The sequence below is a fragment of the Juglans regia genome, chromosome 3 (assembly GCF_001411555.2).
Source record: "Juglans regia cultivar Chandler chromosome 3, Walnut 2.0, whole genome shotgun sequence".
Classification (NCBI taxonomy): domain Eukaryota; kingdom Viridiplantae; phylum Streptophyta; class Magnoliopsida; order Fagales; family Juglandaceae; genus Juglans; species Juglans regia.
Window position 1 is genome coordinate 14,394,508 of NC_049903.1, and position 16,974 is coordinate 14,411,481.

At 37.7% G+C, this 16,974-nt stretch overlaps 2 protein-coding genes across 2 annotated transcripts; one reads left to right on the plus strand and one right to left on the minus strand.

The window, feature by feature from the left end:
- The first annotated feature begins 3,192 nt into the window (after nucleotides 1–3,192).
- Nucleotides 3,193–7,737, plus strand: LOC108993886 (LRR receptor-like serine/threonine-protein kinase GSO1). Its single transcript, XM_018968937.2, has 2 exons — nucleotides 3,193–7,060; nucleotides 7,173–7,737. The coding sequence occupies exons 1-2, from the start codon at nucleotides 3,643–3,645 to the stop codon at nucleotides 7,541–7,543; spliced, it is 3,789 nt and encodes a 1,262-aa protein (XP_018824482.2). The 5' UTR covers nucleotides 3,193–3,642; the 3' UTR covers nucleotides 7,544–7,737.
- A 710-nt stretch (nucleotides 7,738–8,447) lies between these two features.
- On the minus strand, nucleotides 8,448–10,941 carry LOC108993932. Its single transcript, XM_018968988.2, has 3 exons — nucleotides 10,665–10,941; nucleotides 10,405–10,542; nucleotides 8,448–8,811 (listed from the first exon to the last, which is right to left on the minus strand). The coding sequence occupies exons 1-3, from the start codon at nucleotides 10,753–10,755 to the stop codon at nucleotides 8,795–8,797; spliced, it is 246 nt and encodes an 81-aa protein (XP_018824533.1). The 5' UTR covers nucleotides 10,756–10,941; the 3' UTR covers nucleotides 8,448–8,794.
- Between the last annotated feature and the right edge of the window lie 6,033 nt (nucleotides 10,942–16,974).

Genomic DNA, 16,974 nt, shown 5'->3' on the forward strand with positions numbered 1-16,974 from the left:
TACCCGATCGAAGTATATATATATATAGTTATACTTTGACTATTTTGGAAGGAATGTGGCAAGTTCACGTGAGCTAGCTATATATATATATATACACATCATGAAAACCAGCCTGCATGCATATATATATATATATATATGCCAGTATCGTTAAAGAACAAAAACATTAATAATGCTTAAAAAATAATTAATAGGTAATATATTTTTCTTATCATCATTTCTGATAAGTTTTGTTAGAGCCAAATATATATTAAGATTTCCATAAAATAAGTATTCAGAATCGATTTTATTTACGGCCTGAGTACTGTTGCAACATTTTTCTTAATTATTAGCTTAGAAGACCCAAATCATTCTGATGAAGGTTTGACAACAACATTCCCTCACAAAGCTTGATCGCACCTAAATGATGATCAGCTTGATTTTCAATGCGCGCTATCACATCGATCATCGGCGCGCAGAAGGCTGCCGATACGAGAGAAGGTCAGGAATTTGTGCAGCACAGGTATAGTCAGATAAGACAATGGGGTGATGTATACGATTGGAAAAAGCCATAGCACTGGTCCCAGATAAGAGAAAATGGAGATTATCCATAAGGAAAGCTGTTTTCGCATCAATTATATATAAAAAATAAATAAAAATTGATATATATGATCTTATACGTACGTATTAATTTATAACTAATGTGACTTTATTAGAAATTTGGATGAAAAAGAATATTATCTTCTAATTGAGAATTTTTGTTGGTTGTATATATTGAGTTTCTTTTCGTAATTCGACAAAGCAAAATGAATTAACTTGATCGGCCGGGGACTATTAATTATTAATACTTCATGTCCCTCTTGTGCAAATCACTCTTATCTAATTGGAGTCATTCACTTAATCTCATATCAATCAATATCTGTCTAATTCCTGTGAAGGAATTTTTTGAGTTGATTGAGGGTTCAAAGTCTTTTAAATATCGTCATGATCTTTGTCTCATTCTCTTGGACAAAGCATCATCAATTCAAAGTTTAATATATAACTAATACCAATTAAGCCAAAGCAATAATTCCTCCAATTGCCCCAATATCTCATAAGATTCGATCCACTTCATTATTATTACATGCGAGCTAGCATATATACTTGTTTATATATGGATTAAATTAATTCTTCATGGGAATCTTGGTTGCTAGCAGCTGCTTGTTATATATTATCAATTAGATGAAATTATATGTATGTATATTGAACATTAATCTTTGGAAAAGAAACCTGCTACAGGAAATTAATTTTTGTTGCAATATCTTTAAAGTGTCACGGCAGAACTTTTTAATTTTACCATAATATGAACAGAAATTAATAGGGTCTTGATCAGATAAAAATGCTTTGTCATGATTTTGTCACTATATATATATAATCATGAAGCCAAGCCCAATGTGAACCTATTCTCATAGGTTGTGGCTAAGGAATCTCCAAGCAGACAATATTAGTCGATATATAGTGACAGAAGAGTGAAGTAAAATTTGAGTATTATTTCTCATAATTTCAGAATATAAAATGATATATACTAACTTAAGCCTTACTTCAAGACTGTATAGTACTTACTATGTGTTTATATGCCGAGAAATTATATTTATATTTATGAATGTATAAATATCACGTAGTTATTTTAAAAAAAATAAATAAATATAAGATTTATATAAAAAAATTAATTTTTTAATAATAAATCTTATTATTTTTTAAAATAATTATACGATATTTATATATTTTACGATTGTATATAATATTATTTTTATATTTTATTTTTATTTTATTGTATTAATTTAATATCCTAGCTATGAATAGGGGTTAGCTGTCAAATCGAATGCGGTACTTAATTGCATGTGGATTATTTTAGGTGGAAGGAGATAAGGGATGGGAACAGAGAAAGATGGTATATAGGAGTCAGACAAAGAAGGTCAGTAATTGTTGGCAAATTGGTATTTGTCAGCTTAATTGAGTCATCATTAGTTCTTAATTAAGCCGTAAATCCCAGGAATTAATGAATGGGCTGAGCACCCTTTTAAAAGGACGTTGGAAGGACAACAAATGACAGCTATACTTTATAATTAACGTACGTCTCAAGCAAGAAAATGTAAAAAACTAGGAAATAAAATTGAAAAATATTATTTTTGCCATTAGCCAAACACAGTACTCTTGATCATATATTAAAAAATGAGAAATATTCTAACCGTATGATAATTATATAAAATTAATCTTATAAATTTAGTTTGATGTAGTTTATCAGATTATAAAATTATTTTTATTATAAAACATATATAACAAATCATATCAAATTATGTTAATTTATGAGATTATTTTGATATAATTTATTTGTGACTGTAGCACTTATATTTTGAAAATATATGAGATGAGTACCATTCATGGCTAATAATTTTTCAATGAAACACTCGATCGACTGAGTTATCCTCGTCATTATCTGTTGAAGTAGGTTGGATTTGCTTGCACAAAGCAAGGAAAGAGTATAAGAAACATTAAGAACTTATTATTTATAAATAGCAGAGAAGTCGATAATTGAGTGGGCAAAACAGAAAGCTATTGCAATTTTGGAGTAGGCAATAGGGTTACATGCAACCAATCAAACAGTTTTAATGGCCACAAAACAACACCAGGATTTGGTAGCTTAACTTAACCCAATACTATACCCAAAAGACTGTACCTACAAAAAAGCTTGAAACAGCACTATTTAAAAGAGTAAGTTGGGAGTTTGGATGGTTTTGTGCATACGTGGGGAATGACAAAGGGTTTGTGGGGGACTCCATTGACTTTGTAAGAGCTCCATGCAAACTACAATATTTTCTAAACTGCAAAATGGAAACTCAACGGCTCACTTTTTCTTCCTTTCTTATCAAAGGGGGAGGGGGTCTCTGTTATTTTTGAGCAAACACACTATTCCAAGCAAACCCACAAATATCAACCCCTTGTCGGTCACCCAACCACTGTATCTTCCACAACGTAACCCCTATATCACCATTACTTCATTATCTAATGTGAAGGCTCTGATCTGTTTTCTCTCAGTTGTAGATATCTGATCATCTCGTTCATTGAAGATGTTATCATTTATTTTTATGTTCCATTTTGACCTTCACATATTTAAGTCTCTCTCTCTCTCTCTCTAAATAGCACAGGAGAAGTTGTGCGCTCATTAATGTCGATTGCTGCTGTTGACAGACAGACTTGTGCTCTCATTCATAGCTATGCTCTTCTTATCTCTTGTTATTTCACCCATTTTAAGGCCACTTAAAATACCCTGAGAATACCGCTTTCCACCGCATGCAGCTAGCCATCAATATACCTGTGTCCACAGTTCAAGAAACATAGAAATAGCCCCCATGCAGTCCCAGCTCACAACTCTCGATCCCTTCTTTTCAACGCGTCCTCTCTCTCAACCCAAGAACTACAATCCAATCCTGTTGCTCGTCTTTAATGGCTGGCAGACCAAATTAATTGAGCATTCCGGCCCACTCATGCAATAAGCCAACTTCAAACAAATAGGATCCAGCTTTCTTTATATATAGTCGTAAGCTATTTTCTTCTCCTTCAAAGCTCTTTGTTCTGAGCTTCTTTACTCCTCCAGACGGTTGATAGCTTGATATTCTCATTGAAATGGCTACGTTAGGACGATATTTGTCGGTTATTTTTGTTAATCTTTTCATGTGTTTTACATCTGGTTGGGTTGTCTTGTGCATGGAGAAGCTTGATAGCAGCTCAACTTTGGCGGTTCTTTTGGAGGTGAAGAAATCATTTGTGGAAGACCCAGATATAGTTTTGCATGATTGGGCTGAAAGCAACCCAAATTTTTGTACATGGAGAGGGGTTTCTTGTGGCTTGGACTCGGTGGATGGCTCAGTTCAAGTTGTGGGTCTAAACCTTACTAGTTCGTCACTCGCCGGTTCAATATCACCCTCCATCGGTCGTTTGCAAAACCTGCTCCAACTTGATCTTTCCTCTAACCGCCTCTCGGGTCCCATTCCACCTAATCTGTCTGACCTTACTTTCTTGGAACTTTTGCTTCTTTTCTCCAACCAGCTCACTGGCCCCATCCCAACTCAGCTCGGCTCACTGACGAGTCTCCGAGTCATTCGTCTCGGGGACAATGGACTCACTGGCCCGATTCCCTCCTCATTTGGCAAACTTGTCGATTTAGTCACTCTTGGCTTGGCTTCATGTGCTCTCTCGGGTCCAATACCCACAGAACTCGGACAACTCGGCCGAGTTGAGAATCTGATTCTCCAACAGAACCAACTCGAGGGTCCGATCCCTGCCGAGCTGGGAAACTGCTCGAGCCTCACGATCTTTACTGCTGCTCTCAACAGTCTCAATGGGTCAATTCCAAATGATTTGGGTCGTCTCAAGAATCTTCAGCTTCTTAACCTGGCCAACAATAGTCTCTCGGGTGAGATACCGAGCGAACTCGGTGAACTGGGCCAACTCGACTACATGAATCTCATGGGGAACAAGCTTGAGGGTCCAATTCCAAAGTCTCTAGTTCAGTTAGGCAATCTACGAACTCTCGACTTCTCAATGAACAAGCTCAGTGGAGGCATTCCGGAAGAATTAGGAAACATGGGTATGCTAACAAGCTTGGTTTTGTCAAATAACAATCTGTCTGGCTCGATACCAAGAAATATATGTTCCAACACAACCAATCTGGAGCTCTTGATGCTAGCAGAGACTCAAATTTTCGGTGAAATCCCATTGGAATTGAGCCAGTGTCCATCCCTTAAACAACTAGATTTGTCCAGCAACGCGCTCAATGGCACAATCCCAGATCAACTTTACGGTCTGCTTAGTCTAACTGATCTCTTGCTCCACAACAACAGCTTGGTGGGTTCAATTTCTCCATTCGTTGGGAATCTCAGTAACCTGGAGACACTGGCACTGTATCATAACAACTTGCATGGAGCTCTGCCTAAAGAGGTTGGTATGCTTGGGAAGCTTGAAATCTTGTATCTTTACGACAATCAGTTGTCTGGGGAGATACCTTTGGAGATTGGGAATTGTTCAAGCTTGCAAATGATTGATTTTTACGGAAACCGTTTCCGTGGAGAGATTCCCATCACTATTGGGAGGCTAAAGCAGCTGAATTTTCTTCATCTAAGGGAGAACGAACTTGTGGGTGAAATTCCCGCCACCTTGGGTAACTGTCATCAACTGACTATTTTGGACTTGGCAGACAACAATCTCACCGGTGGCATTCCTGTGACGTTTGGATTCCTTCGAGCACTTGAACAGCTCATGCTTTACAACAACTCACTTGAAGGTAATCTCCCTGTTACACTGATTAATGTAGCAAATCTGACCAGAGTGAATCTGTCGAAAAACAGATTGAATGGTAGCCTTGCTGCATTGTGTAGTTCACGTTCTTTTCTTTCTCTTGATGTCGCACATAATGAGTTCGACCATGAGATTCCTCCCCAACTGGGAAATTCACCCTTCCTTCAGAGGCTCGTACTAAGGAACAACCAGTTTACTGGGAAGATCCCACGGACGTTGGGAAAAATCCTCGAGCTCTCATTGTTAGACTTCTCTGGAAACTCACTAACTGCAGCAATACCAGCTGAGCTTTCGTTGTGCAAGAAGCTTGCATATATTGATATGAACAATAACCTTCTTTCTGGACCGATACCGCCATGGCTTGGAAGTTTGCCTCTGTTGGAGAAGCTGATCCTCTCTTCCAATTTATTTCTTGGGCCTCTTCCTCGAGAAGTTTTCAACTGCTCTAAACTGCTAGTTCTTTATCTGAATGGCAATTCGCTCAATGGAACTCTCCCTTCTGAAATTGGGAACCTGGAATCACTTACTAACTTCGACCTCGACGGGAACCAGTTTTCTGGGCCAATACCTCCGGCAATAGGTATGCTAGGCAAGCTGTATGAACTTCGGCTTTCACGCAACAGCTTTAGTGGTGAAATTCCAATTGAGCTTGCTCAGCTCCAGAATCTTCAAACCATTCTAAACCTCAGTTACAATAATCTCACTGGCCATATCCCACCTTCAATTGCAACACTTTCAAAACTCGAAGCACTCGATCTTTCTCACAATCAACTTGCTGGAGAAGTCCCTTCCAAAGTCGGGGACATGAGCAGCTTGGGAAAGCTCAATCTCTCTTATAACAATCTCCAGGGAAAATTGGACAAGCGATTCTCACACTGGCCAGCCGAGGTATTCCAAGGAAATGTACAACTTTGTGGAAGCCCTCTTGGTGTCTGCAGTGGTGATGTTAGCAACCCGCAGTCAGGCTTAAGTGAAGCATCAGTGGTGGTCATTTCTGCAATATCGACTCTGTCGGCAATTGGCCTATTGCTACTTGGGGTCTCCCTCTTTCTGAAACACAAACGAGAATTCAAAAAATCCAATGAAGTGAAATGTACATATTCATCAAGTTCTTCCCAAGTACAGCGAAGACTACTTCTCTTCCAAAATGGTGGAGGAAGGCGAGATTTCAGATGGGATGAAATCATGGAAGCCACAAACAATCTAAGCGAAGAGTTCGTCATCGGGTCTGGAGGTTCTGGAAAGATTTACAAAGCCGAATTGTCCTCGGGAGAAACAGTAGCAGTAAAGAAGATACTGAGGAAAGATGATCTTCTACTAAATAAAAGTTTCACAAGAGAGTTGAAGACGCTTGGGAGGATAAGGCACAGGCATCTAGTGAAGTTGATGGGTTGCTGCAGCAACGAAGGAGCAGGTTTGAATCTGCTGATATACGAGTACATGGCTAATGGAAGTGTATGGGATTGGCTGCATGGACAACCGCTGAATAGCAAGAAGAAAACTATCCTTGATTGGGAGGGAAGATTAAGGATTGCTGTGGGATTAGCTCAAGGGGTGGAATATCTTCACCATGATTGTGTACCAAAGATTATTCACAGGGACATCAAACCAAGCAATATCTTGCTAGATTCCAACATGGAGGCACATTTGGGCGACTTTGGGCTTGCGAAAGCACTAGTCGAGGATTATGATTCTAACACAGAATCAAATACATGGTTTGCTGGGTCCTTCGGCTACATAGCACCAGGTATATATATATATATATAAGAGAGTTCATGCTTTGAGTTAATGTTATATGATTCTGATTTTAACATTACTTGGTGATGATCCTAAAAAGAAACATTTGCTGTGTATTTCAGAGTATGCATATTCATTGAAGGCAACAGAAAAGAGTGACGTTTATAGCATGGGTATTGCGCTCATGGAGCTTGTCAGTGGAAAGATGCCTACAGATGGTGCTTTTGGTGTGGATATGGACATGGTGAGATGGGTGGAGACACAGATTGAGATGCTAGATTCTGCTCGTGAGGAATTGATCGATCCTGCATTGAAACCACTCCTGCCTGGTGAAGAATGTGCAGCCTTCCAAGTGCTTGAAATAGCCCTTCAGTGCACAAAAACTACCCCACAAGAAAGGCCATCTTCCCGGCAAGCATGCGATCTCCTTCTACATGTGTTCAACAATAGGATGGTCGACTTTGGAAAGAAGAATACAGATCCTTACATATAATTTTATTAGTGGATTGAGGAAATTAAACCAGCTTGTGCATGTACATTGCCTACATGAATATCAATTTAGCACTCTTTAAGATTGGTGGATCGAGAAAATTGGAAATATAAATGTAGAGGTCCAACATTCTTTATTGGCTTAACATAATTTCGTGACAATACATCCACTTTTAAGTAGTTGGTTGACATGGCAGACTTCCGCATGACTCATGAGTATGTCAATATACATTATTGCAAATATATTTTTTCTTTTAAAATTATTGCATCACATATTTGTCAAAGAAAAGCATCACAACCACAAAAAAATCCAGCAAAAATAAATCTACAAACTAACATGACTTTATATGATACATTAGATCTAATTTACAATAAAAGTAATTTTTACAATCTAATGTACCACATCAAATCACGCTAGTTTGTGGCTAAAGCAGTTCTCTTTGACAAATGCTATATAAAAATTATGAGTTCCACTCTGCCATATATATCTGAGAAGTGGTCAAACTGTTGCTAACATGAAAGAGTGTTGAGAACTCCATCTAATGTTCCGTTGGCAATGGTGAAACTAACCATTAGAGAAGAATCCTAATAGGTGAGCACCGTCCATTCGGCTCAGCGTCAAAACCAAAATTAGTGAATTGATAAATCAGAACAAAAAACAGATGATGCACTTTAGCTCTTGCTATCCGAACCATGCATGCAAGAAAAATCCATTCAACTTTCACTACCAATGTCCCCAGCTCATTGCGTCTCCCTAATTTAACAAGAGTTCATAAACTATCGCACTGCAATCACAAAAGCTTCATCATTGACTAGTAGATGCCTGGCATATGGCAACCCTGATGTATAACAATTTTATAAGAACTTCATAAAATCCCCAAAACTAATCATTCTTCACTCGCACTCTATGCCTGAGATTTTTAAATTCGAACTTTTCCATTGAAATCTTGAGCTTCAAAAATTATCTATAGTATGACCTCTCTTAAGTGGCATCACAAGACTTGGTTTACAAAACAGTTTTCCTTGAAAAAGTATAGCTTAAGTGTTGCCATTATTGATGAAGATTTTGCATTAGCCAGTCTGCAAGCATCTCAAAAGATTTTGCATAGCAAAAAGTAAATTGACTTGGAAGAGTTCTCTCAGCCTTAAAACAGACCACCATTGGAAAGTAAACAAACATCTACAACTTGAAGACCCTCAATTTCTGTGAACAAGAATGCCTTGTCTGAAGACACCACATCCATGGAAAGGCAAGCTAATCATCATCTTCATCTGAAATTGACAGCAAAAATACAAGATAAATAAAGAAGTTACAAAAGACAGAGAGGGGGAAGGGGTGCTACAGATTTACAAATACGCACTTTCATCTTTGTTTTCTGAACTAAAACATTTTATAAATCAAATTGTTGGACCATAAAATGTCCAGAATCCACACTATAGTAGGCGTACCCAACGAAACAGACAATAATTGAACTTCCAAGTAATTGAAACAGTTAGGTTTTATAGGGTGGACAGTAATTTCCAGAGGTATTTCAAGCTTCCAGAAGACGGCCTATTTTAGGCAATTAAGAGATGAAAGCATTTAAATGGTAGGACATAAAAGCAGTTATGAGTTTACACTCTGCTGCGATATCTCTCGTACTTGCCATGTTCTATTGGAATACACAAAAACAAGAAAACATCTAGGGCCTCTGTATGTTTACTAGGAAAACTTACCAGATGTAGGTTTGAGATCATGGGTTAGCACAATACATTCAAGACCTTTTGGCATCATATTGATTTACAAGTCTAAAATGAAAATCAAAACTACAAATTGTTTTAAGGCCACGGAAGAGTGTCAAAGGCAAAATGCATAATAATTATGGAGTATAATACGGGAAATTGAATACATAAGAATGTTGTGAGTTACCAGAAGAGCGCCAAAAGTAATATGCATTTCACTTTAAGAGTATAGTGTTAGACATGAATGCCATAACCTCACCCTCCACCTCTCACTCAAGGAGCAGGTGACACCATTTGGTCCAAGGACCACTGAAGCAGGTATAAACATCAATTGTATCTTTAGTCTTAATAATAAAAAATAAAAAATAAAAAAATAAAAACACAGCACACTCTAGTGATCGACATAAAGTATGTATAACTTTTAAAGAAACTCAGAAGTACCATCACCACTAACACCAGAAGAGATTCTGGAGTTGCTAAAAAACGTATATGATTTTGAAGATTACTTCAAAATACTTGAGAGCAGAACAAGAGTGAATTGTAACTTTCAAACACAGGTCTTCATTAACCTTCTATTAGCACAATGAATCAAAGACTGGTAGACACTAGTCCATTGGAAAGAATCTGAAACACGACCAAAATTTTATCAGCTAGAACAAACCATATCTACCTAAAAACTAATATTGATTTGAACTTGAGAACAAGCAAACAGCACCGGTAGTTGCTGAAACATAGGCATTCTATATAAAACTAGAACACCACTGAAACATAGGCATTCTATATAAAACTAGAACACCACCGAATCATAGTTATAACATTTCTCACGGTAGGGAATCAAAGTAGGACTAATTGGAATGCTGAAACTTGCAGCTATTATGACGGCATGATTCCCCCTATAAAACTCTTTTTTTTTTTTGCCAAATTCAAACACCATCTGAGCATGTTAAACGTGACAGAAACATTATCAGAGAACCCAGTAATAAAAAGGCGCTTTAGACGGTGGGGCTTCTAGCAAGACACTATGATGTGAGAACATATGACGGCAATTCAATTCTGTGATGTAAGAATATGCAGCATCGGGTTTAACCCATAGGAAATTAATTGAAAAGAAAATCTAAAATAGCAATAAAAAAAAGAAATTACCGAAGTAGCGGCGCTCGTTGGCGGCCTTGGCTTTGGCGAGCATCTTGTCGAGGTCCTCCTGTAGTTGAGCGTCCCATTTAACGAGCTGGTTCACGAACACGGCCCCAAGTCCCATACCCACCACGTGTTCCCATGGATCTAAAACACAAACATCAACGTTATCATCAGCCCCGGGATTACCGATAGAAACTGAAACAAACGGGGGAGAGAGAGAGAGAGAGAGAGAGAGAGAGGATGGCTAGCGGGAATCGGAGACTCACGGCGCATGTAAGGAAGTTTACGGAGAGCGTTGGAGTACATCTGGGTGCCCAGTCCCAGAAGCGCTCCGACCATCGTCGCACTCCAAGCCATTTCTCTCTCTTTCCTTTTCTTTTTCTCTCTCAGCAAACACTACGGGCTTCGTCTCCGCTCACCGCACCAGGCACCACACCCACTGCACGCCACTTGACTGGCCTCTATGTCCGCACCAGATCTGGACTTGGACTCGGATCCTCACCCGAGTCCGGGCCAATCAATCTATTTTTTGTTATAGAAAACAGAACTGTATTTACAATATAATTTGTACTTATAATTGTAAGTACATAACAATTGTATGCTAGCGTGTTAACGATTAAAATGGTAAATATTTAAAATTTAAATTAAAAAATAAAAAAAATGATAAAATGATCACTTAATATGTATAACATGTATAATATTGTAGGTAAATTTGGGCATATATGTAGCACTACTAATAATGTAACAACCCAATTCAATAATATTTCTCAAAAATATTTTACTGAGTCAATAATTGATTTTAAAATTCTAAAAATATTTATTGGATGAATTGGGCATATATCAAACACAAGACAAACTCGTTATAATTACTAAGGCCTTATTTGTCTTTAGAGATGAGATAAAAATTTTTAATATACGTGTAAATAATATTGAGATATGTTAAGTATAGATAAGATAAGATGATATATATTTATTTATAGAGATGAGGTGAGATTAATTTGACTTTTTTGTGAAGTATTTATGATTGTCTGATCCACCAGTACAAATGTTTTCAGAGTTACATTTCGGCGTTTTCCTGTGAGTTGTGCGGGGTTTTGCCTCTTTTTTTTTTTTTTTATTGTTTCCTGCATCTTTTTTAACATTGGTGGGACCCACTTTTAATTATATTATTTTGTTATAATAAAATATAAACAAAATGGTGGAAGGCCGTGCATGAACAGTAACACCAAATGAAAACCAGTTTCTGGCATTTTCCTGGACATTTCCGTATAAACTAACCGTATAAAACAGTAAACCAAGTCAAACAGCAGATCAGCTTTTTTGTACAAAATAGTAACTTCAAGTCAGTTTTTTTCCAGTACAGTACAGTTCATAAACAGTAAATAAATTGATGAAAGATGAAATGAAATAAAAAAAATAGATGTTTATTTTCAGAGATAGTCTATCCGTACAAAACTTAGAAAAGTTTTCAGAATTTTGTGTTTCATCCTTGTAAGCAAACGAGACCTAAATTGTTGGCCCATGAAATGAACTCAAACCCGTTAGGCCCAATGCCTTTTTCCACTTTCTACTAAGATTCATTCTCCAATAGAATTCTCTCACAAAACTGTTACAACTTTACGAGTCATCTTTACATTAAATTTCTTAAACCAACTCCTTATACATATACTCAGCCTCATGCATGGTATGTGTAATAATGTGTCAATACATTTATCTGTTGCCTTTCATTTTTGTCTAATATGTTTCTCTTACATGAATGAATGGATGAGAGACAAGTGGAAAAATCAGGACCCTTGAAGTTAATAAGGTTGAAGCTGCTTTCACATGAGATGCTCGTGCTTGAAGCTGTTGTATTAAGAATTTGATGCCACTGGATCAGTACACGTGTTGCCATCTGTTTTATCCTATATATTTATAACTATCGTGTTGTAAACCCTAGCTCATTTCTCATTTTTGGGCATTCTGTTGTTTTGAGAGGCTTCGATAGAGAGAGGGAGAACAGAGAGGGGGGAATCTAGGGTTTGTTAGGGTTTTCACTTGGAGGGAAAAATCACTGTGATTTTCTAAGAGGGAGTGAGGGCTTTGTATATACATGTGATTCTGAGGCTTCTCTGTGAAGGATATTGATCATCAATAAAGATCTGAGGCCATTCCTGTTGTGGATGTAGACCATTAGGGTTGAACCACGTAAATCAATTGTGTTGATTCTTTATTTCTTTTATTTTTTATTTCTTTGATTACTGTTCTCGTTATTGCTCTATTTCTTGATGTTTTTGGTTATGTAAATGGGGTTCTGTATTTGTTGGATCTTGTTTGGTTTTGTGTGAATATTTGTTATCATATTTCTTTATTTGAGTTCTATATAAAAGAACTCTTGAATAAATCTTTACAATATGTGCATCTTATACTTTTTCAAGCCCTAGTTTTAGTCCTCTATTTACCTTTAGCACACAACAGCCTCCAAGGGACCACATTTCATGCATATGTTATCTCCCTTAGCTAAGGTTGCTGCAGTGTATTTATATGGTGGGAAATGCTAGGGAGCCCAAATCGGGCTCCCGTTTCTAATTTTCCGTCTGACGTGGGAAGGCCAGTTGGCCTTTCCCACTTTAATTTTTTTTTTCTCCTCACGTACTTTGATTACCAACAACACCGAAACTCATAAAAGTAACCAAAACAAAGTCGAAACTATTTGAGAACCTCTCACTCACAGATGAAATAAAATTAACCGAAAAAAATCCACGAACTCAACAGCGCTGAAATTGAGATGAGATAAAATTTCAAAACTCAACAAAACACAAAACTAATATTTAAAAAAAAAAGCCCAACAATGGGTCTCAAATTGGTACAACAATTCCATCATCACTACTGGCATTATTGTAATAATTCATTCATATTCGGAATCACTATCTATGCTACTTCTTACATCATTGATTATTGTCTCTTCATTGTCTTCAACGCCTACTTACAAACCCGTCCAAAACCCTCACTGTCACTTAAACCATTGATTTATCCTAAATCCTCCATTTGCAAATCCAAACTCCAGAGACAACCAGCTCGCTTTACTCTTTGTCTTTAGAGATGTATCTATATGCTACTCGATTCGTCTCCATGGAACTTCTGGCTCTAAGTGTCCCAAATGTTGGTTTCACTCTTGTCACATTGTATTTATCTGTTGAGAAAAAAGTTGATGAAAAAGATTCGCAGTGCTTCAAGTGCAACCATTTCACAAGACTATTCGTTTTCTTCATTATTTGTGCAGGTTTGGAGCTCTTCTGGTTCATTTAGGTGGGTAGTCAAAGTACGTGCTGGACTCGGTTTGAGTTGGTACAACCAAAGCCAGAAAACAAAAAACAAAACTAAAGCATCTGAAATAAAATTTAAAAAAAAAAAAAAAAATCGGAGAGTAATCGGCATCTTACCTTGGAGAAGAACTAGGCAGTGACCGGAGATGGAGATGGAGATGGAGACGCGAGGGGGAGATGGAGACAGAGACGCGGTCTGTGATCTGGGTGAGGGAGAATGGGAGGGGAGACGCGAGTGAGAGAGGTGAGGGAGAATGGAAAGGAGGGATACGTGGGGCAGGAGAGAAGAGAATCACGTGAAAAGAAGAAGTAAAAAAAAAAATGTAAAGTGGGAAAGGCCAACTGGCCTTCCCACGTCAGACGGGAAATTAGAAACGGGAGCCCAAATCGGGCTCCCTAGCATTTTCCTTATATGGTCGTTCATCCTCACATTAATGCCACACATTTTCTGCACAAAAGGACCCGCACTCATTCACCATCAACCATGCCCAAGTGCAATCACAACACCACAAAAAAAAAACAAAAAAACCAACCATCACCTTCAACGTAGGACTGCTGTTGTCTCCACCAAAGCCCACATCGAGCCTCTCAACAACTACCATCAACCTCTGTTATTCAAGCCACACGTTGCACACCCAAACTGTAAGCCACTTTAATTTTCACCGAGAGCCAAAGCAGCCACTAAACCTGCTCACGCAATGCAGCTACACCGAAAGTCAACCACACTGAAAACCACCCTACCCCGTATGCGTGCAACCCTTCACCGAGATCCACCAAGCTTTGCACCGTCCAAAACTCAGCCCTTGTCCTCCACACATAACCGATGCAACCCATGTACGAACGCCCCCTGTTTTACAATACAAAAACAAAGCAACATTTCCCAAATCGAGAAAAGCCGATTGCACATCTCCCCCTACGCAAAAAGTGCTGACCACCGTGTGGGTGGCCTCCGTGTCTCAACAAGATGCTGTTGCACCATGGTTGCATTGAAGGATTAAACGACGCTACCACCTGCTTCTAAGACCCATGCCGTGAAGCCGAAAACGAGTTGCCCCGCCAGCCATGACACCCAACTCCACGGGCCACCAGTCATAGCACCTCCTTGCTGGAAGAACACGACCACAACTCCACCCATAGTCATGGCCAACCCTTCTCTCGGTGAACCTCTACACCTCCCTCCCTCTCTCTCTTGCTCTCTTTCTCTCTGTAACTCTGTCAGCATCGTAGCAGGCCTTGAACACCAAGACATCCTATCACTCTCTCTCTCCACCGTGAGTACAGTCGGACTCTGTACCACAACACCATTCACAGTAAGCCCAAATTTTGATTTTTACGTCATCTGCCACCTTACTACTCTCAGATTTTATTTTTTGTGTATTTTCAATATCACAGAACACCCTGAAGCGCTAATAGACAACGTAGTTACACCAACGAACCTCACCGATTACCGCTCCGAGAGTTGGTAAGGTACTCTCGAACTGTGGCCTCATTACCCTCATTAAATTCGTAGCTATTGTAATTGTGCTCATTGGAAGTTTGGGTTGCCCGTTGTATGTGTTTGATGTTGGGACTGGTAGTTGAATAATTCCATGATTTATTGGCATTTGGAGATTCCTGAATTATGATGGTTGTGGTTGGAGGAGGGAATGAATGTGTATTGTGACATGCGTTGGGTTGAAATTTTAACAATTTGAGGTTGTGCGAATTTATTTGTGGAGTAGTGCAATGGATGTTGTGATTGGGCCATAACAAAACCAAGGCACCATGATGGACTATTTTGGTTTTTGGTTGTTTACTAGGCTCGTATTGGACTATAGTATGGACATTAGGATTTTATTAGTAATATGGCTCTATGTTAAATTCAAATACTTATATATTAGTGATTTTGGATTAGGTCAGGACACGGATTATGTTCGAGTTCAAAGCTTAGACAGTATATTGCAGAAGTCAGGTAAGTGATGTTTCTATGCTAGACTTTGTCAAAAGCTGATTGAGGTCAATTTTGTGAAAACCTACGTATTTTTTTATAAAAACAGCCTCAGTTATTTTCTGCACTAGCCTATTCTAAACTTTGACATTTGACATTTGACATTTTATTATGACTAGTGTAAACATGTGTATATTTGTGCATTCTATTTCTCTACTACATAAATTGTGAATATGAAATCTAACATAGTTATCCGATTATATTATATTATCTTATCAGTATATTATTCCTATTATTGCATTGCATATGATATTATATGATGTTTGACCTTGTCACGGGAGTAAAATGGTGGCCTTCGATGTCTGACCTTGCCACGGGTGTAAAATTTGTGGCCTTTGATTTCCGAGTGCAATTATTTTGCTAGCTTAGTGATTTATGTTTTATTTGATTATCCACAAAATGCAAAACCCTACCATGCGGGTAAACATGGCCTTTGCGCTATCTCTGATGTTGTTCAGTATACTTGCACCGAATGTCTCTACCACATATATATGTATAATGATTATTGAAATAAGATGTTTTTGGAAATATCTCAAGTATTTTGATAATTGTCTGTCTTATACATTTTATAAATGGCTTATGTTTACACACTAGTACAGGCTCACTGCTTACTGAGTTGTTGATAATTCACCCAATTATCTTCATTATTTTTCAAATGATTTAGATGTTTCAGCCGAGAACCAAGATTAGAAATCATGAATGAAATTAGTTGAGCGTAATGGAATAAGTGACAAAGGTTACAAGAGTTTATAAATGGATTTTATTAAAGAAACTAGTCATTTTCTTTTGAGTGTTATTTCGGGATATTGATATTGTTACTGAAACTTGGTGGTGTTCCTAGTTAATTAGGTTTGAGTAGTTCATTAATGTTCTTGTAGAGGATCGTATATGTTGGATTGAATCAATTAGTGATACGTGTTATTGAGACTTTAAATCAGTTAATAACAATATTGTGAAAGGTAATCTTAAGTGACAGGAAGTAACTCCCTAATCTCAAGGTATTGGATGTTACAAATAATCTTTTTTGAGAAATTATTAATGCAATCCTAGAGTGTATGAGTCCCACTTATTCCTTTTAAAAAATTAGAAAAAATTTGGAACTCACATGAAAAAAATCAACTTTTTCATAATGGATCCCACTTTTTAAAAGAAAATGCTAGAGTATTACACACATTATGATTGTATCTAGTATTACTATACTTTTTTTATGTTACTTTCTCAAATTAAAAATTTCATCCCTCCCTATTTTACCCCTAACTCCAGCCTCCACAAAAATATTTATTT

Excerpts from the sequence above, each read along its gene's own strand:
- LOC108993932 (XM_018968988.2), bottom strand. The coding sequence starts at position 10,755 with ATGGCTTGGAGTGCGACGATGGTCGGAGCGCTTCTGGGACTGGGCACC. Across the intron at positions 10,543-10,664 it reads TAAACTTCCTTACATGCGCC|ATCCATGGGAACACGTGGTG; the intron begins GTGAGTCTCCGA and ends TTTGTGTTTTAG.
- LOC108993886 (XM_018968937.2), top strand. The coding sequence starts at position 3,643 with ATGGCTACGTTAGGACGATATTTGTCGGTTATTTTTGTTAATCTTTTC. Across the intron at positions 7,061-7,172 it reads CTTCGGCTACATAGCACCAG|AGTATGCATATTCATTGAAG; the intron begins GTATATATATAT and ends TGTGTATTTCAG.